This window comes from Lycorma delicatula, chromosome 1 (genome assembly GCF_047948215.1).
Source record: "Lycorma delicatula isolate Av1 chromosome 1, ASM4794821v1, whole genome shotgun sequence".
In the NCBI taxonomy this organism is placed as follows: domain Eukaryota; kingdom Metazoa; phylum Arthropoda; class Insecta; order Hemiptera; family Fulgoridae; genus Lycorma; species Lycorma delicatula.
In genome coordinates, this window is record NC_134455.1 from 87,651,656 (window position 1) to 87,677,597 (window position 25,942).

At 31.0% G+C, this 25,942-nt stretch overlaps 1 protein-coding gene across 1 annotated transcript in view; it reads left to right on the plus strand.

Annotated features, from left to right (window-relative positions):
• Cul2 (cullin 2) overlaps positions 1–25,942 on the plus strand; it is a 90,442-nt gene that overhangs the window by 28,953 nt on the left and 35,547 nt on the right. Inside the window, exons 5-8 of the mRNA XM_075357578.1 lie at positions 4,840–5,021; positions 7,552–7,718; positions 10,780–11,011; positions 21,078–21,248. Coding sequence (XP_075213693.1) covers positions 4,840–5,021; positions 7,552–7,718; positions 10,780–11,011; positions 21,078–21,248 — 752 coding nt within the window. The remainder of the gene's footprint in view (positions 1–4,839; positions 5,022–7,551; positions 7,719–10,779; positions 11,012–21,077; positions 21,249–25,942) is intronic.

Genomic DNA, 25,942 nt, shown 5'->3' on the forward strand with positions numbered 1-25,942 from the left:
CAAACAAGGAAGTAAAAATAAACCACTTCACTATAACACTAGTAGTCAACTGCATGTTTTCAATAAATTGAACGTGCGCATAGCTAAGTCATAAAACAAAGGTACCGCCAAAGCTGCACTCTTTAGTGAGCGTTGTTTTGATTTGATATCTTCTGCTAATATACTTAATGCATTGCAGGATAGTTTATTGTTGCAGATTGTGCGAAGAATACAATGTATTCAAAAAATTAAACATGTATTTGTTAATGTATGTGTACAGCTCATTATTAAATAATTATATAAATTTTATACTAATGTTATATGAATTTTTTTTATTGGCCAATTTGTTCAGGGACTGGTAGCATTATCTCATGGACCACCACTGGTCCTATCTACCGGTGGTTGGAAACACTGATCAAAAATTTATTGTTTACGAATTATAAATCTCTGTTGTTTATGTTAAAATAAGCTACACTGATTAATTTGTTTTCAGATTTACATTACTAATAATTCCTTGTTTTTTTTTTTTCATATGGAGCGGTATAAAAAAGTTTATTGTGATTCTGAATTACTTGTTAAAAATTAATGTTTACAGTATAATAATCAGAAGGTACAAGAATATCATAACTGCTGCCTCACTTCATATTATTCTCTGTCACTCCTATAAGTACTGTTTCTATGACTGAATTAAATTTCTGACAATTATAATTTATTGTAAATTTTTGTAAAAATTACATTAATTGATTCACTATGTTCCTCTGTGATTTCTATAGTGTTTTCTGAAACTTCTGAATCGGTATAGCATCTGTAGTCCAATAAAAAAGGAATTAAATTACAACTGCTTGCTTACCAGTTTGTATTATTATGTCAGGGCTTATAGAGAGAATGCACATGTACTTTAGCAAAAGACTATATACATTTAAAATATTTAAATTAATTGCACTTTTCAGCATGTGTTCTTTGAAATCAACTTCTAAATGACTTTACCAATAACAATCACGTATGTTTATAAAAGCTCCTTTACAACCAGAACAAAAATTTATTGTTTACGAATTATAAATCTCTGTTGTTTATGTTAAAATAAGCTACACTGATTAATTTGTTTTCAGATTTACATTACTAATAATTCCTTGTTTTTTTTTTTTCATATGGAGCGGTATAAAAAAGTTTATTGTGATTCTGAATTACTTGTTAAAAATTAATGTTTACAGTATAATAATCAGAAGGTACAAGAATATCATAACTGCTGCCTCACTTCATATTATTCTCTGTCACTCCTATAAGTACTGTTTCTATGACTGAATTAAATTTCTGACAATTATAATTTATTGTAAATTTTTGTAAAAATTACATTAATTGATTCACTATGTTCCTCTGTGATTTCTATAGTGTTTTCTGAAACTTCTGAATCGGTATAGCATCTGTAGTCCAATAAAAAAGGAATTAAATTACAACTGCTTGCTTACCAGTTTGTATTATTATGTCAGGGCTTATAGAGAGAATGCACATGTACTTTAGCAAAAGACTATATACATTTAAAATATTTAAATTAATTGCACTTTTCAGCATGTGTTCTTTGAAATCAACTTCTAAATGACTTTACCAATAACAATCACGTATGTTTATAAAAGCTCCTTTACAACCAGAACATTCAATTAACATTAACTTTTCATTTAATATACAAGTATATTTTTACTTTATATGTAAATTAGGTGACATAACCATTAATAATTGTAGGCTTCCTGACATAAGTTGCAAGACTTCTGAAAACAACATTCTTCACTGAGCCAGATATAATGGGTGATTCAAAAAGGACTTCACAACTTTAAAATCATAAAAATTCATTAAGATAACTTACAGATTCAGTTGAGGTCTCATTTCATAGAAAAACACGTCAAGTTTGTCACCCAACATTCACTTTTGTTCAATATGGCTTCCATTTGTAATGCAACGTACATCTGCGCTTAAGTCGATTTCATTACCCGACTTGCTATAGCTAGCAAGTCGGGTATTACCTCTGCAACTGTGGCATTAATTTGAAATCTTAGCTCAAAAAGATCAGCAGACAAAGCTGGTGCATAAACCCAATCTTTAATGAAACCCTATAAAAAAAATCTGACAGGTTTAAATCTTGGGGGAGCAAGGTGATCATGTAATTAGAACTTCATGACCAATACACTAACCTGGGAATTGATAATCAAGAAAATCTCAGACTTCTAGACAGTAGTGAGGTGGTGCCCCATCTTGCTGATAGTAATGTCCATCTTGGTCATCATCGTCTAACTGAGGAATTAGACAATTTTCAAGCATGTCCAGATAAATGATACCATTTATGGTTACCTCCTGAAGAAGTAGGCACAAAAATCATTGACCTTAGAGCTATCACAAATGTGCTGTAAAATTTCATGATGGTTTTTTCTATCCCATATTTGGCAGTTATGGGTATTCACCTTGCCACTGATTTGAAATGTTGACTCATTTCTAAAAGTTATGTTGTCTAAAATTGTATCATTGTCTGCAATTCTATCCATCGTTTCCATGCAAAACAGCAGCTGAGCAATTTTTTGTTATCATTTGTAATGTATTGAACGCTGTTGATTTGTGTGGCTTCATGTGCAGTCATTTACATAATATGCGCCAAACAGTAGTTTGTGGAATGCCATTCTCATGTGGCGCATGTCGAGTTGATTTCTTCAGACTATGTACATGGGCATCCTGCTTATTTTGAATGTTTAACAGAATAACCTGTCTCAACAAAGGTTTGGAGCCAAGAGTAGATTATATGCCTATTAGGGTAGGGAGGGGAGGCCCCCTACCGAAGTCTACAAAAATTACGTTTAACTGCAGTTGCTGACTGTAAATCACAGAACGAAAACAAACAGCTAGCACATTCCGCACCAGTAATTGTATCCATTTTTAACATCACTGGTGGCCAAATTCAGTACTAATGAACTATGAGAGTCTGAACTTTATGTGTTTGACCTCAACCGAATCTGTAATTTAACTCAATAAATTTTTATATGATTTTAAAGTGTGAAGTTCTGTTTGGATCACTCAGTACTACATCCATTGAAATATATCATTAATTCAGTCATAAAGAGACACTTTAACTTTACACTATAGGAAATGGCTATAGTGAATATCATTACTTTCAGAGATCTTAACTGGTGTCTTTTGCACCATAGGTGCTTTACATGGATAAGCATCATAAGAAAGACTGGGAAAAATAATATGAGACAATAAATTGGTGTACCTCCTATTGTCACAAAACAGGCACTTGTATATGTTAAATTTAGGTTCACTAAAGGAAACTGCAAACAGTGTGAATAAAAATGAATTACTCTTGTGATAAATGGACTTAAATATTAAGCAATCTGCGAGCATGTATATCCATATAAATCAAATTCATGATTAACAGAACTTAATACAGAAGATAAGTGGGTGTTCAAAATAGGAGTTTCTTATACTATGTTTCTTATTCTTTATTCTATTTACTTTATTACACACATCATTTAGATATTTTTCCAAATGGAATTATTGTTGCTGACTAGCTCACCACTGATTACCAATAACCAGTTTTATTTGTTTGTTTATTATATGAAATACATTATCAGACAAGAATAAACAAGAATTTCATTTGTAATCAGTTTTTATTAACTGTTGATAGTATAGCTTATTTGACTATTCAATTAGGATTTATTCCCATTGAAGACAATTTTATATCTCTTTGTACTCCTTCACAAAAAAATTATGCATTTAGCTTCTTTTGAACATAATCAGTTCTTACATTTTAGTAACTTCATTCTGCTAGAGATGTTTCCTACTCTTTTATTTTTTAGTAGTAATTTATGAATAAACTAATTTTATTAGATGATTGAGCGTTATATGTGTTTAATAAATAAGTTTGTCTTCATAATTTTGTTTTAGCCTTAGTTAGTGTAGTTGGTCATCATCAGATTGAATTTCACAGTTACATTTATCTGTTATATTAGTGAAATCATTTGTATATTATTGTACATTAAAGTTCAGTTTGTAATATGTAAGTTTTTTTAGCTGAAGAAACTAATATTTATTTTGATTTGATGGTGGTATAATTTTAAAAAAATAATAATGTTTTGTTTGGAGATATTGAAAAGTAAAATTTTATCTTAAATAAATATGTAGTTACTTTTTTTGGACATATAATTAGAACCTTGGTCTGGATGACCAATGATGAAAATCCTGTCTGTCATCAACACTTACTTGGCAGACCTTGATTGAATCGTAACATCTACTTTTCATCTAGAATATGAAATTCAAATCCTGGCAGGCATGCTAATTTTATTCAGTCAGGGCTTTTAAACAGCTGAATCCCTTGTTAGTACAGTTACAGATAAGTAGCAGTATAGCATCTTAAAGTTGCAGGGCAAGAGGTGAATTTGGACTCAAGAACATTTGGTGTATGGTAGACAAAACAGAAGCACCAGTAGTAAAATTTAAATGGCAAACTAGGATTCAATTTTTTATGTAGAAACACGAGTGACTCACCTCTGCCCTTATAGTATTATATAAATATAAATTATGTATTTACAGAATAATAAATTAGATGAACTTTTTTATTATAATTGTTAATAGTACAATAGTAAAAGAACGTAGCAAAATTACAAACTAAGCTTCTTAAATCAATAAACTATTATATCAATCTTAGATATCTTTTTAGTTTTAACAATTGCCCATATTGTAATTTTATTAATTTTGGAAAATATATTTTTTTTTATTTATGTAATTTAATTATTTGGGTATTTTTGCCATTATTGACAAATAAATAATTTCTTTTGTATTTGCACATTTTCTTAAAAAAAAAAATTATTCTATTTTCAGGATTAGAAATATGGAAACGTAATATGATAGAACCTTTATGGGATAAACTGGTCAAGTTGTTACTTGATGGAATTCATCAAGATAGATTAGGAAATGCTCAAAACACTTCAAATGAAATCATTAGAGGAGTTATTCAATCACTTGTCAGTGTTCAGGAGTATAAGAAAAAAGGAAGTTTGGAGGTTAGTTGTATATAAAATAGAACAATTTTTTTACTAATTATTGTTTGTTGCTTGCATGAGGAGTATTCAAAGACTAATTAGATAAGACTGAAAAATATTATTTTATTTTAGTATTGCAGTACTACCAGTTTCATAAACTATGCAGTATGTTTTGAAATATCTATGACAATTCCAAGTCCATAAAGTTTAAGATTGATTTAGTTGTTTCCTCAGTGCAAAAGGAGTTATTGTTCTGATTTATCATGTACTCTGTAGCATTTATAGTGACAACATTATGAATGAACAAAACAGAAAGTGATGTCTTTCATTACTTTAAAGTATGAACAAATGTTCATAATCAGCCAGAAATAAAGTACAAACTGTCATCTGTATATTGCTAGTTTAAACAAATTCTGTATTAAATTCTTTTAATAAAGGACATTTTATGTCATTTATTAACTTTATATCTTGGAAGTTGTTTCACACATATATATAAACAAATTCTGTATTAAATTCTTTTAATAAAGGACATTTTATGTCATTTATTAACTTTATATCTTGGAAGTTGTTTCACACATATATATATATATATGTATATAATGAGATATATATATATATCTCATTATATTATACATCTACACATTACATTTTATATGTTTATTCAATACAAATATTTTGCACACATAAAGTTGGGTACACTGAAATAGAGCATAGAGGATATGCTCTACTTATGATTACCTTGATATTTCCTATAATGATATTACTTATTATACTACTTATTATTATTATAATAATACTACGTATTATTATTACCTTGATATTACTCTATATCTACTTATGATGATTACCTTGTTAAAGTAATTATGTTATCATTAAATGACAGTGATCTTATACATTATTAATTATATAAGGTCATTGATTGACCTTATACATATCATCGTCATTCATCCTCTGAAGTAATTAATACCTTACGGTGGTTCTGGAGGCTAAACAAAGAAAGAAAGATATTAAAATTAAAATAAATATAAACAATATAATATAAACATCAGTTTATGTAGAAAACCCATATAAATAATATTACAATACTTTGAAATTCTAATCACCCACGGTCACAAAAAAATTAATACATATATAAACATGATATTTAGAGGTATTCATTATACAAAAAACAAATCCAAAAAAAGAAATAGATGAAATAAAACAAATAGCAAAATTTAATGTTTTGATAAGATTATAGAAAAAAATGTATAAAAAACAAATCAAAAATACAATGATAATTATACAAAAATACAACAGCAGGAAAATAACACAAAGATTAGTAATAATTTTTACCTAAAGTACAATTAAATAAATAAAGTAATTGAAAAAATTACTTACATATTAGATAAAAATAAATATAAAAAAATTATATAAACTAAATAATCACATTATAAAATATTTTTAAAATAACTGAAAGGAATTAAGAGGAATATACAAAATTAAATACAACAAATGTGTAATAATATTTATATCTGTAAAAACAATAGATCATTTAAAAAGGATTTACAGAATATTACACAGCATACAAAAACAAAAAAGAAGTACATCTAATGTAGCTGACCATTTGTTAGAATACAAACATATTATTACTAATTGCAAAAATAATTTACAGATTTTAGAAATTTGTAGTAATGATAAAAAATGAATGTTCTAAAGAAATATTTTACATTTATAAATGTTAAAAATATAAAATGATGAGCAACAAGATTACAGTCAAAGATGATAATTTAATTTAAAACATAATAAAAATACCATCTAACAATTGGCAATAATGATAATAAAACAAAGGAAAATACTACATTTAAAAAATTAAATCATTCCAGTACTGGACAGCAAAATTTACATATACATTCCTAATACAATTCAAAATTTCAAAACAGAAAATTATTTTGAATAAAATTACAAATTATTAAAAGAATATGTTTTAATGTGGTTATAGAATTTAATACCAACTGGAGATGCAGGATACTGCGTAAATTTATTATTCAGAATTAATATTGTAAGTTGTTTAACTAACCGCCAGGTTAGTCTAATGGTTAAACTCATCATTGCAAAATCAGCTGATTTTCTAGGTCGAAAGTTCTAAGGTTTGAGTACTTGTAAAGGCAGTTGCTTTTATATAGATTTGAGTGCTAGACTATGGATACCGGTGTTCTGTAGGGGTTGGGTTTCAATTAACCACATGTCTCAGAAGTGATCGGCCTGAGTGTTCAAGACTACACATTTACATTTACATGCCAGACTGCACAGATGCCATAGCATCTCTGCAGAATACTGTTGGACATCATGTCGCTGTGCTGTTACTCTGTAACTTGGTATGCTAAATAAAGAAATAAATTATTGTGTTTTGGTGGTTTATATTTCATTTAATATTAAATACATAATTATATTATTGCAGCCAATAAAAATTATTGTAGAAATATTATTTATAGAAAAATTATTTTAGTAATAGCTATAGCTAATTATAGCTTTAGTAATAGTTGTAGCTAATTATAACTTTATTTGTTAACAGCTGTATGAAAAATTATTTGAAGAGCCATTCCTAGAAGCAAGTGGTGAACATTATAAACGAGAGGCTGCAAAGTTATTACAAGAATGTGATGTTTCACAGTATATGGAAAGAGTCATGCAGAGACTTGAAGATGAAACATTACGAAGCCATAGATTTCTTCATTGTAGGTAGGCATGAATTATTATATAATGTTTTCCTTATATAATTATTTATTTTCATCATTGAAAGGATGGTGTTAGTGGAAACACGTACAGTAATTAAACATTTTTTTTTCCAATTTAAAAGCATTTATTATCAGTTAATGATTAGTGCATTAACCTAATAAAAGTGTATAGCACCATTCTATATAATTATGAGTCATTTGATTTGATTCTATAAATCATTTTAATAATATTTAAACATACTTCATTTCTGATTGATTACTACCAACATCAACTGTCCATTGACCTAACCTCTCTTTCCTTTCTTTCCTTCTCTCTCTTCCTTCCCTCCTAGCCTTATATACTTTCTTATTCCTCTGCTATCACAGCCATTGTCATGTGTTATGAACCTAAGCCATAACCCAAAGTGGAAACTGTCCCCAAGGTATTGCAGAGGTGAAGTGAATAATGAAATGTCAGAGCAGATTGGAAGAACCTACACCTTTTTGTATATTAACGTCCAGCCTCCCTGTATCACCAGAGAAAATAAAAGTAGGTTACCTGTCAGTTCAAGTACGACCTTTCATCCCAGCCCACAACGATGTTTCCAATGTCAGTGGTATGGCCATACTACTTCCATCTTGCTTGAAAACTAAAATATGAGCTCAGTGTGCTAAAGGTCATTAAGACACTAACTGCCAAGATGATGAAAAATGTGCAAACTGCAGTGGATCACATTCATCTCGCTCCCAAAATTGCTCAACTTAAAGAAGAAAGGGCAATTCTAAAAATTTGTTCTGAGCAGAAGCTATCTTTTCCAACTGCACAAAGAGAATATAAAAAGACATTAACTCTCTTATGCCACCGCTACATTAAGACAAGCCCCTGCAAATACAGGTAATCAGCAATGTGGATCCTGCAACAAGTTAAAAAAGCTTGTTAAGATGTTATCTGATCAAGTTGATTCACTTAGAGCTACTATTTCAGAGCTAACTAAGATGACCAGAAGTTAGTAGTTGCAGCTAATGAGATCAATTAAAGTGGGATCTCTAAAAATTCTTGTCACCAAAGTTTTTGCCTTTCCGGGGGAGGCATAAATACAGTTAGTGGTAAACCACCTAATAACCTCCCTGTTAAGGGAGCCCAGACAATCACCCCCTCTGGGTTGTCATTTGAGGCTTCCTTTTTTCAAAATCTCCCCTCCATCACCTCTTATACTAGAGGATATGGTTTAGGAACTGCCCAACCCAGGGCATCAGAGTTTATTAAAGTTAAAAATTCTAAAAATAAAAACCAGACCACCTTCAATTAATTTTATATGTATTTTCTATATCTATGGTTACCTTTATGAACATTATTCAGTGGAATGTTTGAGCTATTTGGTCCTGCATTGCTCCCACTTTAATAATACAGTTCTAAGAAACGCACCTTCTATAACAAGATGTAGTAACACTCAGGGGCTATTTCTGTGAGATATACATAGACACTAGAAAGAATGATGGAGTTACTATGTTCATGTGGGACAAGGTGTTAGTTGCAAGGATACTATTAGCTACACTCATTCCTGCTGTCACTAAAACTATCTCTGTCCCCTTCTTACTTGTTTCCCAAATTACATATCTGTAATTTGCGTCTTTCACCAAATTCCAAGTTCAGTGCTCTACTTTATCAAATATGCTCATGTAAATTCCATTGCCATCGTTAATAGTAGGAGACTTTAATGCCCATCAGTCTGCTCCTGTTGAGGAAATATGATTAAACAGAGTGAGACAAGACTGTTTACTACCCAATCTTTTCCTTACACTGATTTCTCATTCCCTACTTGGGTTTTCTCTCTCTCTTTCTCTCTCTCCCCTCCCATTAGATTTATATTAAAGCAGCTGGGACTTGTAGTCAGTGCATCCCTTTTGTCATAACTACTGAGTCTAGGTTTCACCTTTGGCTGACAAAAAACATCTACATGAGGATATATCAATCAGATCTACAATTAGTATAGTAGCTGAAATTCCTGTCAGATAAAGCCTGAGATATAGTTATAGTAAGATATAAATTAAGACAGCAATTCTATTAAAATCATCAAGTGATGTTAAATCTACAGTAGCTTCCTTTAACATTTTTGCTGGTATAGTAAAAATTTAGAACAAAATCTTTTAATCAGTATTACTCTGGTTTATATTTTCAGTTACCCTTAATTACTATTTTCTATTAAAGAAAATATTAATATTAATATTTTTATATTAAAGAAAATCAAAATATTGTAATATTTTCTTTAATTCAGAATAATTAAGGTTTTTTTTAATATATTTGGTGTAATGACTAACATTTGATGAAGTCGTTTATGAATATAAAAATATTAATATATATGATTCTAATATATTATTGGTCCTATGTAAGACTATGGATCCCTGTATCCCTTGCACCATCTGACTGAAATACCTCAGAGATATTCCTCTAAATTTCCAAAGTTAAGAATGCCAGCTGCAGTTCACTGCTTGCTATTTGATATTTTTTAGTAGCTAATGCCATAGTAGTCAATGCATTTCTAATAAATAAATAAAAAAGTGTTATTGTATTCAGTAGTGAGTTCTCTAAAATTTTATTCCATCTCTTAATATATTATTGCAAGCAGTTTTACTTCTTAGCAATTGAAAAGCTTCACTGTTTTTTCTATGTTTTAGAACTGTACATTTATTATACTTCAGAACAAATCTAGCAGAATTATCTATGTATCAAAATTATGTGATACAAAACTATCTCCTTTCTTTAAGATATCACAAAATTTCCTCCAGTATACCAGTTATGAGTAATATTAATAACAATGAAGATGTTTCAGGATGTTACTTACAGTGACTCACAGCATCTTAGAGATTTATTAGGTTTAATGAATAACAAACAGATCATTTTTCTTGCTCTAGTGGTTAGTATTGAAAGCATATTACTAAAGTTACTATTCATAAAAGTATAATTATTTCAGTTTTTTTTTTGTTCTGTTTAAATGTTAGTTCTCTTTTAAAGTGAGATAAAATTATCCTTGTAGTTATTTTGTTTTGTGATTAAAATCATGAATTCTTTCCTTTTATTTTTACAGTTCATATAGTAAAGTACGTCAACGATGTGAACTGCATATGGTAGCTGACCACCTTAGTTTTTTACATGGTGAATGTAAAGCTATGGTGAGTCAGGAAAGACGTCGTGATTTGGCCAACATGTATCCTTTGTTACGTTCAATAACTGGTGGTGTTAGTGTACTCATTAATCATGTTATGGAACATGTTAAGCAACAAGGTCTTGAGGCAGTTACTGGACTTCGTGGAGATAATGTAAGGTTGAGCATAATTTTATGATTTATATAATTCTTTCTTATCATAATAATTACCAATAATTATAATTCTTATGAAATTAGTGTAAAACTATTTTAAATATCAAAATGACATCAGACTACATATCGTTATGTAAGAACACTGTAATAATAATAATAATAATAATAAGTAATGATGGCAAAAAATTGAAAAAGTCTTCATATTAACTATTCTGTAGAGATAAACAGTGTATTTTATTTAAAAAAACAAAATCTTCCACTTGAGTTTTCTGGAAAATCTTCCACCCAGAATAGCGTAAGAATATTCTCTAAAAAATAAATTAAAAAACTCTTAAAAATCAGTCAGTTTTGAAAAAAAAATAAGGTTGATAAAATAATACATACTGATTGAAGTCTGTTAAAAATTTTGTTCAGTATTTTACCTTTATTTTTAAAAAAATATCTAGTGACATCAAAAGAAGTGGCTTTGCCTCTTTTCTTACACTATTTAATTTTGATTGAAACGTATCCTTAGCAAATAAGTTACAAAAGATTAGGGATTTTTTTACTAAGATTTCAGAATCCTCCTGTTTAAAATTGTGATTAATTTTATTTATACGAGGTGCGACAATAAAGTAATGAGACTGATTTTTCTTTGCAAGATGTGGCAACCCTGCAGCTTGCGTAGGCACACCATCTTTGACCATGGTTTATAAGCTACTTCTAGTCCAAGGGGCACATTGATGCAACTGCTCAGTCATGAGTTGTGCTGTAATAAGTGAACACATGTTTGTGTCCCTCGTCACAGCTTTTTGGACATCTTGTGTTGTTTGAGAATGGTGTCCCTTGACCGCCATTTTGACTCTTGGAAATAGAAAAATGTTGCACGTAGCGATATCTGGTGAGTAAGGTGGCTGTGGTAGTACTGAAATTTGTTTTGAGGTTAAAAATTGCTGTACTGACAGAGCAGTATGGGATGGCGCATTATCGTGATGCAGAATCCAATTATCAGCAATGTTGGCACGGACACGAAGAACTCATTTACGAAGTCTTTCTAAAATTTATTTGTAGAAATATTGGTTAACTGTTTGCCCAGGAGGCACCCACTCTTTATGAACAATTCCCTTGGAATCGAAGAAGCACACAAGCATGCATTTCACTTTTGACTTTGACATGCGAGCTTTTTTTGGTCTGGATGATCCCATTGAGCACCATTGCGAACTTTGGCGTTTTGTCTCTGGATCGTATTGAAAAAACCAACCTTCATCACCTGTGATAACACGGCTCAACAAATATGGATTGATTTCCGTTTGCTCTAACAGATCAGCTGCCACATTTTTCTCGCTGCACAAATCTTTCTCATACTGATAATCTGATATCTTTCTCATATTGATAAATAATAATTAAAGCCTATTCAATTATAAAAACTATCAGTGTGCTGAAATTTCTTCAGAGCAATAGCTTGGTCAACACGGTAACAGTGACAGTGGCTGTGTTGGTTGAGCTGCCTTGCCATATAACGTCGCACTTATAAGTTACTTTTCTTGATAATCGAAAAATACAGAGACATTTTCTATAGAAAATTTAACTCCAGATACTGTAAGTCGTCTCCAAATTCAATTGAACTAACAGTTTGGGCATAGTAAAGATGAATACGAACAAGGAACTTAATATTATTATATTTACTGCAAGCCATTAAAATAGCTAAAACTGTGAAACATTTCATAACAGGAAGAGTCTATATTCTTTACAGGTATAAAAACTATGTACATGTTAAATTTCAGTTCAAGTTGGAGAATAGTTTTTGCATGAAGAGTAACAGAGTCACAGACATCACTAGATTTATATATATATAATTTTTTGAAATATTCAAATTCATCGTTAATATTTTGACCACTGCATTAATAAAATCTAATATTATATGAGATATGAGTATAAACCACCAAAACACAACTTGTCTGATTGATAAGTTAAACTTAATTAATTAATTTCCAATAACTGGTTTTCATGGTATCCCATATCTTCAGTTGGTTTTAAATACTATATTTATTATATTAAAACATATTCTTTAATGATTTGTCATTTTTTTCCCAAACTATGTTTTCTATTGTGAAATTTTGAATAAAATTTCATAATAGAAAATATTATAATTTGAGAAAAAAATGACAAATTGGAATATGTTTTACTGTAATAAATGTAGAATTTAATATCAACTTAAGATGCAGGATACTGGAAAAACCAGTTATTGGGAATTAATATGGTAAGTTTAACTTATTTAATTACTGTGTTTTGGTGGTTATATATCATATATGGGAATTTTTAGATAATGTGGAGATAGTTAATGCCAACAAAATTTTGTAATATTTTAAAGCAGCAACAATTTCAGTCAGGGTTAATCCTGTTAGTTTGAGGTTTTGTTTGTGTGGTAATTCTTAAACGGACTTATTGTGAGGAAATTTGTGAATTTATTTCAGTTCTATTAGAAACTAAGATATAAGACATATTTTGTAATTTACATTCTCTAATTTTATATTTATTTGTTATCTGAATATGAACATCCTTTTTTTTTCTTTTGTTGACAACATTTTTCATCATTTATGCCTGTGATCTTTTCGTAACATTTTCTTCAACATGAAGTTGAAGAAAATTTTTTTTGCTCTTTGAATTTTTGCTATATAATAAAAAGAGTGAATTGTTACTGAATTTCTATTAGCATTCATTTTTAAATGTTTTGAAGAAGCTTGTTTATAATTAGAGAAGCATAAAGGAAGTTTTCTACATCTGCATTCTAATGTATATGATGTTAAATGTATAGATATTATTTTCTTTTAGAATGAAACTAATTGTTATGATTCACCTGAGTGTGTTAGGCGGTTGGTTAATTCATTCATAATATCGATTTTATGTTTGTGACAATTGAAAATAAATGCTGTTGTAAATGTAAAATATTTATTTTGTTATTTAATACATGATAACTAAACTTTCTTATGACTATAATAATTATTTTTTTCTGAATGTATGTTCATGTACCAATTTGTTTAATCTCTGTTAACTCTAGCTTTGTTGTGTATTCTAGAAATCACTGTTTAGACTCTGGCTTCATTCATGTTATTTAAAATTCAGTATTAATAAGAAGCATTAATTTTCATTTAAAATAGGACTTTTAAAATTTAAAGATCTTCACCTTCAGTCGGATTCACACTTGGCTCCTGATGATTCAGCAGCCCTGTACAGTTCACACAGCTCTCTTCAGATGCACTTGGCTGCTGACAATTAACCGAATGTATTTGATTAATGAATCAAATCAGAAGCTCCGTACACAGTTTATAAGCAGGCTCCGTGCTACATTCAGGCTGTCCTCTTCCAGTCTTCTACCTGTCTACTACAAGTCTTGAAGGACTCAACAAGTCTTCTTCACTCATTACATGATATCACATATATTAATACAATAAATTTTCATAAAGATTCACAAATGAATAATGTTTTTATATATATATATGAATGATATTTACAATTCATAATAAAAATAATTATAATCGCCAGTACATTAAACCCTAATTTATTTAAAGAATCAACACCAATTTCGACATACATTTTTTATTGATCCTCCAACCACATTTAATCTACATTTTTGAAGAATTAATCATTTAATCTACCAGAACTGCATATAAATCTGCAATTTGAAGAAACATCATTCAACTATCTTCATATTCAATAATCTACTGCATAAAGGGGGGACTCACAGCATATAAATCTACACAACATTTACATAACATCTTTGTTAATTTAATTTACATTGTATCTTCATTATTGTAATGTCATTTAATTCATTTAACATTTGATTTACATTATTAATAATTCACATTGTTATTACCATTATCATTATGGATAGGGAACAATTAATTAGTCAAAGAGGAGTAATAAAGGCCACCATAACTAGGATTGCCACATTTACTCTCAATTATGAACCTTCACAAGGTGATACTCCCACCTTACAAATTAAAATAAGAAATCTTATTGAATTGAAGCAAATATGACACTATTCAATCAGAAATTGAATTTAAATTTGTTGATGAGATTTTAAATTCAGATCATATACCAGTGCAACATGTAATAAATAATACTAATCGAAAATAATCTAATCAAAAAGTTAGTACAAATATGTAATTTAACAAACTCAATTACAACCTATAAATATACCCATATTTAAAGATAATATATTAAATATAAATATATATATATATTTATATATATATATTTTAATATATTTATTGATTTAATACATAATAGAGATGATTTAGCTAACATTAAAAAATTACATTCTTTAAAGAATGTAATTAAAGAATGAAGCTCTAGCTATCATTAAAGATCTCCCAATAACTAATGAAAATTATCTTGTTAGTCTAGAATTATTAAAGGTACAGTTTGACAATAAATATATAATTACTTTTCACAATGCTGGATGCATTTTAAGTTCAGATTCTATAAAAAGAGAATCTCCAGATACTTTGTCCAAATTTATTAATGAAATTTCCTCAAATGTGTACTCACTGAAAGCAATGCAAATTCCTGTTAATACATATGAATTTATCCTAGTCCAATTTCTAACATCTACATTGGATTATAACACTTCAAGATTATGGAAGGAAAGGTTGTCAAATAAGAGTTTTCCCACCTTTACAGACTTCATTGATTTTCTTAATTCTAGACGACAACTTTCAGAAAATATCAATTCATCCACCTCAAACACGCAAGTGAATACAGAAACGAAACGAAGGAACAACATCATAAAAATACAACCAGATCTTTAACCAAATGTTATAATTTAAATCCTTAAACAATATAAGGACATGTTAGTTATGCAAAATCCAATTTGTATCAATGTTCATTTTGTAATTCAAATCATTACTTTTATCAATGTAAGGAATTTGTCCGTAGATAATCGTAAAAACCTTTTGGTAAATAATAGTTGTTGTTTTAATTGTTTATGTAAAGGCCATTCTATTAATCAATGTTATTCAAAGAGTATGTAAGATTTGTGGTAAGAAACACAATACACTCATTCATATGGACAAAATTAATCATTCTAAGGTAGATGGCAATAAGCTTGAAAGTATAACCTATTGTTTGTTTAAAAATCAGTCAAATGAAAATATAATTCTATCAACAACTGTATGTAATATTACATACATGGTAATATATGTTCATGTAATATTAGATTCTGATTCACAAGCAAATTTTTGTACATTTAGTTTTGCCTGCAAATTAGGTCTTAAACTTTATAAAAATAATCTACCCATTTCAGGTATAAATAATTTGTTATTTCAATCCAAATATAGTGTTACACTTACATTGCGTTCACGTTATAAAAACTTTTTGTACAAGGTAAAATGTGCTGTTTTACCTGTTATATCTGATTGCCTGCCATCAACCACATTTAACACTTCTAATCTTAATCTTCCTCATATTTTATTTTTTGCAGATCCCAAGTTCAATAAAGCAAATAATATTGACGTACTAATTGGAACTCGTTCTATTTATCTTACTTTTCCTGAAATTCATTCGTAATTTCAGATATTCTATTATATAGGAAACTAAATTAGGATCTATAATTAGTGGTCACCTACCTAATAATATTGAGGGCAACAATAATGTCACATCTTTTCTTATACGTAACACTCATAAAAATCGATGTACTATACTCAAGAATTTCCGAAAAATCAAAGAAGATAATACTGATGCTTCAGATAACGAAACGTCAACATGTGAAAAACATTTTCAAACCAACACTACTAAAACAATCAGGGAAAATTTGCCATGTCATTACTACACAAAGATAATAATATTCAATTTGGTGATCCTTTTGTTAATGCTAAAAGTAGTTTCTTATCTTTAGAAAGAAAACTAATTAACATTGCCAACCTTAACAAGGACTACTCCACTTTCATTCAAGAATATTTAGAATTAGGTCACATGTCGTTACTTAATTCCATTGACTTGTTGATTAACAAATGGAATGTGTGTTATTTACCTCACCATCTAGTATTTAAACCATCAAGTTTAACTACTAAAATCCAAGTTGTTTTTGAAGGTTCAGTGAAAACCTCTAACAGTTTATCCCTCAACAATACTCTTGTAGTTGGACCTGTAGTTCAACAAGATCTAATTTTCATGTTGTTTAGATTCAGAATCCATAAATTACATCATTACATCTGACATAGCTAAAATGTATCTTCAGGTATTAGTTAAACCTAGTGATTCCAGTTTACTACGTATGGTACTGCTTCTGCACCATATTTAGCCACATGGTGTGTAATTCAAATGAAAATGAATTTCCATTTGTATGTACGTCCATTCAAAATGATTTTTATGTTCGGACATACTGGGTTCGGACAACTTTGAAGAAGTTATTCAGTTAAAAATTGATATTTAAAAATTATTACTACAATATGGTTTTCCACTCCATAAATTTTTCCAATAATAGCATCATTTCCACTTCTGAACACAATAATTCCTTTCCTTTAAATCAAAAACAGAACTTACGTGCTTTAGGAGTTCTATGGAGTAATTCCTCAGCTAAGCTACTTTTCCAAACTACTCATGCTAATGATTCTAAAAATCACTAAAAGAAATATTCTGTCTACCATAGCAGGTGTATTTGATCCTTTAAAATAAAACTCATTGGTCCTACTGTTTTTTCTCATAAACATTTTATGCAATCATTGCGGAAACTTAAAATTAATTGGGATGAAACATTATCCAACATGTTACTAACACAATGGCTCAATTTATACAACCAGTTGCATTTGATTGAATCCATTAAAATAAATTGTTCCATCAAACCCAATACTGATAGTAAAATTAATTCTATTCAAATACATGGATTCTCTGATGCCTCCATAAAGGGATATGTTCTTGTTGCATTTACATAAGAACTGTATATACTAATCACATAATTTCTTCTAATTTACTTTGTTCTAAATCAAAATTAGCACCCTTAAAACAAATTACACTTCAAAGACTTGAACTTTGTGGTGGTTTACTACTTAATAATTTATTATTTAAGATAATTAATGCCTTAAACATATAATTAATGGTTCATTAAGAAGACCTATCATAAATTATACCTGTTGCCAATCTCAAATGATTAATTCAAATAATATATTTATTTATTTTTTTTGTAATATTTTTTATTAATTTAAATATTTCATACACTTGTTTTCTTTAACTTCATTTGATTTTATTTTTGTAAAATGTCCATGAACATTTATAAATATTGTTTTAATTACATATTTGTATTAGTTTAATTATGATTATGTAAAAAGCAAAATTACTCAATTGTATTACTTTTTTAACAATATGTTAAATCATGTTCACTTATACAACTAAACTTGTTATTCATTCAAATACTTCATTATAAATTGTACCTTTTATGTAACAACTGTATGATATTTTATGATTAATTATTTCAAATTGTGATGGTTTTTTTCTACAAATATCAAGAAATAACATATACATTTATCTATTTTACTTGTCAATATATGTGTAAATAAGCTGTGATCATATGTTGAATTTTTTCAAAATTTTTTGTTACTGAAGTTTAATCTGATGTAATTTAAACATTTTTTTTAAAGAATTTTCTTTGTTATGAGTTCTAATTATAACATTATAACGTTATTGTTTGTTATGATTATAACATTATGTATAAAATGTTTTTTTCTTAACCAGGATTGAGATGCAAAATGTATGCATATTTGATCTTAAAATTTCTCTGAGAGGATCTGTTTCTTTTCTTAATGAAAGATGATTTTTAGACAGTACTACAAGCATTTCCTATTTTAATTTTGAATCACAAAAAATTAATTTTTTTTTTTATAAATTATAAAGCGATTATGTCAAAAATAAAACTATATGATAGAAGATAACACTAGAAAGTATCAATAAGAAAAAACTAATAAATTATGGTTTGACCATTGCTTAAAATAGAATAAAAAAGAGAACAGAATACAATGTTTTAGAGTTAAAGGGGTAGACATTGGAGAAATGATTGTATATAGTGAAAGAAATTGTACAAAGTAGGCAATAAACATGAAGGGTTAGAATAATTGATGGAAAGGTAGAAAAACATAGAAATCAGCATTCCAGACCCTATTTCTTTTTTTTTCAACTAAATGAAGAAAAATTCCCTTATATGAAGTGTGTGAGAAAAGTAATGAGATTGGTAACACTGCGAGTGATGTGGCAATGCTCTGTCTACCAATCTGTGCTAGACCAGTTTCTTGATCCTTTCCACTTGCTCAGTACAAGTTTCAACTCCGTTCAGCCAACACATTATTTTTGACAGCGCCAGTAGTGAAGTTGTGTGTTATGAAAATGGAGCATCGGAATTTAGAGCAACGTTCTGCAATCAAGTTTTTTGTTAAACTTGGGGAATCCACGACTGTGACCTTTAAAAAGTTGAAACAGGCCTATGGAGAGCATTGTTTATCAAGAGCACAAGTTTTCCACTGGCACAAATCATTTTTGAAAGGCCAAGAACACATTGAAGATCAACCTTGCTGAGGGAGACCTTGAACTTCAAAATCTGACGAAAACGTTGAGCATGTGAGGGTTCTTGTCAGATCAGACCGTCATTTAACAATAAGGATGATGAGTGAACAGTTAAATTTAAACACTTTCACCGTACATCAAATTTTGACTGACAATTTGGACATGCAAAATTTTTGTTTGAAATTGGTGCTGAAAAACCTCACAACGGAACAGAAGGACAATCGAAGAAATGTGTGTTGATCTTTTTGAGAGGATTGACAATGACCAAGAATTCTTCAATCGTGTGATCACAGGTGATTAATCCTGGATATTTGAGTACGATCCTGAAACAAAGCGGCAAAGCGAAGAGTGGCACACTCTGTCATCTCTTTGACCGAAAAAATGTCAAATGAGCAAATCAAAGATCAAAACCATGCTGATTGTTTTTTTGACAGCGGGGTATCATGCATAAAGAATTTGTTCCTCCAGGACAAACTGTCAACCAAGTGTTTTACAAAGGTGTCCTTGAAAGGCTCAGGAAAAGAGTGATTCGCGTGAGACCAGACATTGTAGACAAGAGGAGCTTCATCATGACAATGCACCGTATCACACAGCCATTACCATCAGGGAATTTTTGACTTCAAAACACATTTCTACGGTTCCTCAACCCCCCTATTCACCTGATTTTAATCCTTGTGACTTTTTCCTTTTCCCAAAATTGAAACATATCTTAAAAAAGGACATAATTTTGGAACTCTGGAGAACATTCAAAAGACTGTGACCAACCAGTTAAAAGCCCTACCAGTTGAAGCCTTCCAGCTCTGCTACCAGGAGTGGGAACAATGACTCCGCCGATGTATAGCTGCCCAAGGGAACTACTTTGAAGGGGATAATATTGTTGTTCAAAAAAAATAAAAACTTTGGTAAGTAAAAAGTCAGTCGCATTACTTTTCTCACACATCTCTTATAGTGTTTTCTAATGCCATCCTTCCTGACAAAGTAGTTTACATTTAGGTTTTTCTTTTTGCATTTTTATCTGCATATTTATGACCATTTCTTTTTATATTTGGACGATTGTTTCAATATAATTTATCTACTTACTTTTATCATTATTTTGATGTAGATTAAAGTAGTACTCAATAATCTGACATCATTAATTTATATCATGTTAGCTTGACAGACTTCTAAGGTATGTTGAACTGGAGGTTGATGTGAATGTATGTAAAATTGACTATCCTGATATTTTATCCATATTAAACTTCTTAATTTCAAGTGTGAATTGCCAAAAGTATTTTGTTGACCCATGAAAAAATAAATCACATGGATATATCTGTGTAATGAAATTATTTTTTTAGAAATGAACACCTGAAACTTAGTTTTACAGTTCAGTTTAGTGCTTAGTTCAGCTCAGTCATCCTACACTCATTCTGCTGTAGATTTATCCTTTCTGCTTCTTATATTTCATATAATCAAGTAAAAATTGTTTTTGATAAATGGTAATTCACAAAAAATTGTTAAATATATATTTTTTAATTTGTATATGTTTATGTGTGTTATAGGTCCATACCCAGTTTGTAGAGAGTATGCTGGGAGTTCACAAGAAGTACAAAGAGTTGATCCATGAAGTATTTGCTAGTGACCAGAGTTTTATGGGGGCTCTTGATAAAGCATGTTCCTCAGTAATTAATCATCGGCCTAATCCAAAACAGCCGTGTCGATCTCCGGAACTGGTATGTTAAAATTAAGTTAATTGCTTCTTTTAAATAACATTAACTTATATAAGGGAATTAAAAAATCATCTGCAAATATTAATTCAGTTTATCTACACGAATATAGAAATAGAATTAACTTGTTTTTCCACATAGTCTCCTTCCTTTTCTATGCATTTGGTTCAGCAGTCCACAAGTTTGCATATTCCCTGAAAAAACAGTCTTTGATTGGTCTAGTATCCACCTCTGTATCCATTGCTTCACATACTCCTTTGTTTGTAGAAAATTGACAATTTTGTAAAGCATCTTTGTGCAGTCCAGAGAGATGTCAGAAGTATTGAGATCTAGACTATATGTAGACAGTGTATTCCAGCACCTCAGAATCCAAGTGGGTAATGGTTTCAGTGGTGTGATTGACTTTGTGTGGTAGTGCATTGTCTTTCAACAACAATTTTTTCAACAATATGCCAGCAAATCAATGTATCTTGCACTGTTGATTCGTACACTCCCTGACAGGGAGTCTTACTCTTTAAGAATTGGGCGTTGGTGTCTCCATGGCCCTAGCCTCTGCAGCTTTTTTCTCACTACACATCGAGTTGCTGAATGTTTTACACCATACTCATTCTCCACACCACAAACATTACACAAATAACAACACATTTTCCTACACAGCAACACAACAAAATCTTATACTGTCTCTTCTTACACTTACGATGGTGTTGCAACATCTTACAAAACGCAACTGTAATCCAAGGTGGAAACTATCATGCCAATGAGTGGATGGCTCTATGTAATGATTCTTGAGTGATGTCATCTGGGCATCAAGGTGAACCCAGTTGTAAGAAGCCCTGGTTAGTTCCAGTACGTGCATGCTCAGCTGGAGGGATCTGTTAAATTCCTGGTACTCATGGGAACCATATGGCATTCTCAAATAATAATCTTTTGCTGGTTATTGGTCCACTTGAAAAAACAACAAAAAAATTTCCAGTGATTTTTACTGGCCTTGTTAGCCAAAGATATATTCAGTGATACGGAAACAAGAAACATTACAGATTGTGTCAAACATTCAAGCATAAGGTTTTTTGTAGTTATGCACAACGAGGAAGGTAAAGCCTTGCAAGGTTTCTCCCTCCTTGTGGGTGTATGAAATGGATAAAGAAACTTAAAAGTGATGAATTGAAGTCTGTGTTGAAGAGCAGTGTCAGAAACTTCCAGCCCTAAAATATATTGGGACAGACAGAGTGATAGTGGGGCCCAATAACATCCTAAATTTTAGCAAAGGAGTGATTGTTTGCATCACTTGGCTGATGTTGAGTTACCAGTAATTACAGAATAGTTGTCATCACAGTCAGTCATGTCTGTGCAGAGGATTATGATAAGGGAGAATGTTGTTGATGTACCAACATCATCACTAGTTCTGAACTTTTCTAGTCCAACCATTCATGACCAGATAAAGGTTTGTTTCCTTTTTGTTAGTGTGCGACCATATATACCAAACCCTAGATGCTGCTTCAAATGTCAGGGTTTTGTTCAGACCAAGATCGGTTATAAAAAGGAACAGTTTTGTGTACATTGCAGCAATATGGGACATGATGATAGCAAATATACTGTCCTTTCCATTGGCATGTTGGGAATACAGAAAATCCCTCAGCATGAGAAATCCCATACAACCAAGTATTAGTTTTGTACAGCCTCTCTCAAACAACGTACAAAAAGAGAAGGAATATGCATCATGTAAAGAACTGAAAGATTGGTAGAAGCTTAGTTAGAACAAGTCCCTCACATCTGCTTTTGCTGCATTTAGTACTGGGAAGAAGGAAACTTCTGCAAGAAAGACCAATAGTGGTTTACCAAAAACCAATCCAGTTGGTGCACCACCACATAAAGTTCCTGCTGCTCCGATTACACAGAAAACTACTAAGATCTCCCTGTGAAGGGCTTTATAAAAAATCACCTGGCATGGCATTTCCATCCTCCCAGGTTTCCAAGTCTCCTCCACCATCTCAAGGTTTCTACAAGGATAAAGTGGCAGATTAAATGCCCAAAGAAGCAAAGCACTTAATAAAGATTTTAAAATAAAAATAAAAAAACAGATTGTATTTAACAAGTAATCTGCACATATAGTTTAGAACAAGTTTTTTTATGGTTACAAATATTATTCAATGGAATGTTTGCAGTCTACGTACTTGGCATGAGGATATCAAAATTCTTCTAAAGGAGGAAAATGCTTTAATGCAGTATCTGCAGGAAACTCATCTCTGTCCCCTGGATGAAGTGTCTTTTCATGGGTTTGTCTGACAAGAGATTCGAACATTCAGCTGAGGGTAGAGGAAGAAAAGGTGTGACTGTTTTCTTAAAGGAAGTAATATTGGCCATGCGAATTTTGCCGGATACAAACATCTCTGCAGTTTCAATAAAGATATGTCACGATTTAAAATAAATATCTGCAACTTGTACATTCCCCCAAATTCTGATGTCATTGAGGATGATCTGACTGATCTGTTTTCACAGATTTATTTGCCCTGTCTAATAATCAGTGATTTCAATGCCCATCACCATCTGTGAGGTTCATCATATGTTCTTAGGCACTATGGTTGATTGACTGAGGCAGAACTTAGATCTCTGCTTATTGAACAGTGGGTCGTACATGTTTGTCATCTTCAACAAGTGCATTTTCACGTATCGATCTCTTGTGTTCAGCATCCCTACTAAAATGTTTTTGGATGTGATCACAGACTGGTTGTTACTGGTGATTCAGTCAGTAATAGTGATTTACCTTGAGAGTCAACCCTGTAGATGGGGGGTTGGAAAAGCAGACTGGATTGGGTACAATGATTCTTTTAGTCAATACAAGAGTGGTAGTGTGATCCATCATCTTGACAGGTTTACTCGCCTGATATTCGATAGTCCAAGTGAATATATTCCTCTAATATCTGAGAAGCCAAGGCGGCCTGCTGTTCCACGGTGGGACAAAAACTGCAGAAGGGCACTAAGGGATCATCACAGGGCTTTACATAATTTCAATCTTAGACCTATGACAGAATTGCTTTATTTATGCCTTCTGGAATGCAAGAGCTGTATGCCGTCAAGTATTTCAATGTACTGAATGGAAATCATGGCTGAATTATATAGATGCAGTTACTCAGATAACACCATCATTGGCTGATAGAGAAATGTTTGGGCCAGATGTGATCACAACAATCACTACAGCTGATTGGACTGGAAAACCACGGAATTTTTGTAATGATGCCAATTGATGTTGTAAACACAATTGGCAATACATTTATTCAATACAGTATCACTTACATCATCATACTATCCAGAGTTTATCGGTTATAATTTGCAGGTAGAAAGTGTGCTTTTTGTTTTTAGAGATTCGCAAAATGAATTAAACATTCATTCCTTTTTCTTTTGATGAGTTAAGGTATGCCTTTAATAATTCCCATGACACTACCCCCGGAAATCATAATATCAGGTTCAGTATGTTATCTTACCTGTGGATACTAGATTATTACATCTTTTGTCTATTTACAATAAAATATTCTTTGATCAGGTGTTTCCAAATTCTTGGTCATAAGCATTGGTGATTCCCATACCGAAACCTGGTAAAGATAAGTCATGTCCCTCAAGTTATTGTCCTATATCCTTGTACAACAACGAATGATAAATTATCATCTAGTGTGATACCTTGAGAGAAACGCACTACTTGCCACTGAACAGTGCGGTTTCCACCAAGGTAGATCATCTATCGATCATATAGTTGCCCTGGAATCTGTTATTCAAAATACCTTCCTACTTCACCAAAGCCTGGCTGTTATATTTTTCAATATGCAATAGGCATACTATATGGCTTGGAGGAAAGGAATCCGAAATACACTGTATGATTGGGGTTTAAAAGGGAATTTTCTTGCATTTATCAGGGGTTCATCAATAGTCGGTCCTTTCATATTTGAGTTGGGACGACTTTATCCAAAAGTCATCCCCTATAGTATTCTGTAAACTACAGGGAAGTGTCCTAAGTGTTACCTTATTTGCCGTAACCATAAATAGTGTAACAAACTGCGTATGAAAATCCGCTACGTGTTCGTTATTTTAGATGATTTTACAATTTACGTTGCCTACGTGTTCGTTATTTTAGATGATTTTACAATTTACGTTGCTTATAGAACTTTAGCTACTGCCAAGAGCTTGCTTCAAATTACAATAACCCATTTGGAATCGTGGTGTAAAACAACTGGATTCACCTTTTCCCTGGAGAAAACGAAATGCATTTGCTTTTCCCAGTTGAGGGATACTGTTGATTCTCAACTGTTTTTATATGGTGAACTGGTTGAACCATACACAAAGATTAGATTCAAATCATCTGACTTGACGCAGTGTTCCCCAAACAAAATCTTAAGAGATATCAGGAACAGCCGTGATTTGTTGCCCTGCTAGGGCAGAAAATCATGCTGCTCATCGCCTTTTCTTATCTCTAAATCTACAATTACCTCCAGCTACTCAATATTGTTACCCCCCTTGGTAGCTTTGTTTTGTAAATTATTGTTTATACAGACGGCAAACACATTAACTCTGTTGGTTTTACTTTTGTGGTTGGCAATAGAACGTGCATGTTTGGCTTTCCCAGCATCTCCAGTGTTCTCTCATGGAGCTGTTTGCTGTTAATAAAACCTTAAATATACTTGCCCAACATTCCAACATATACTTGTCTGCTC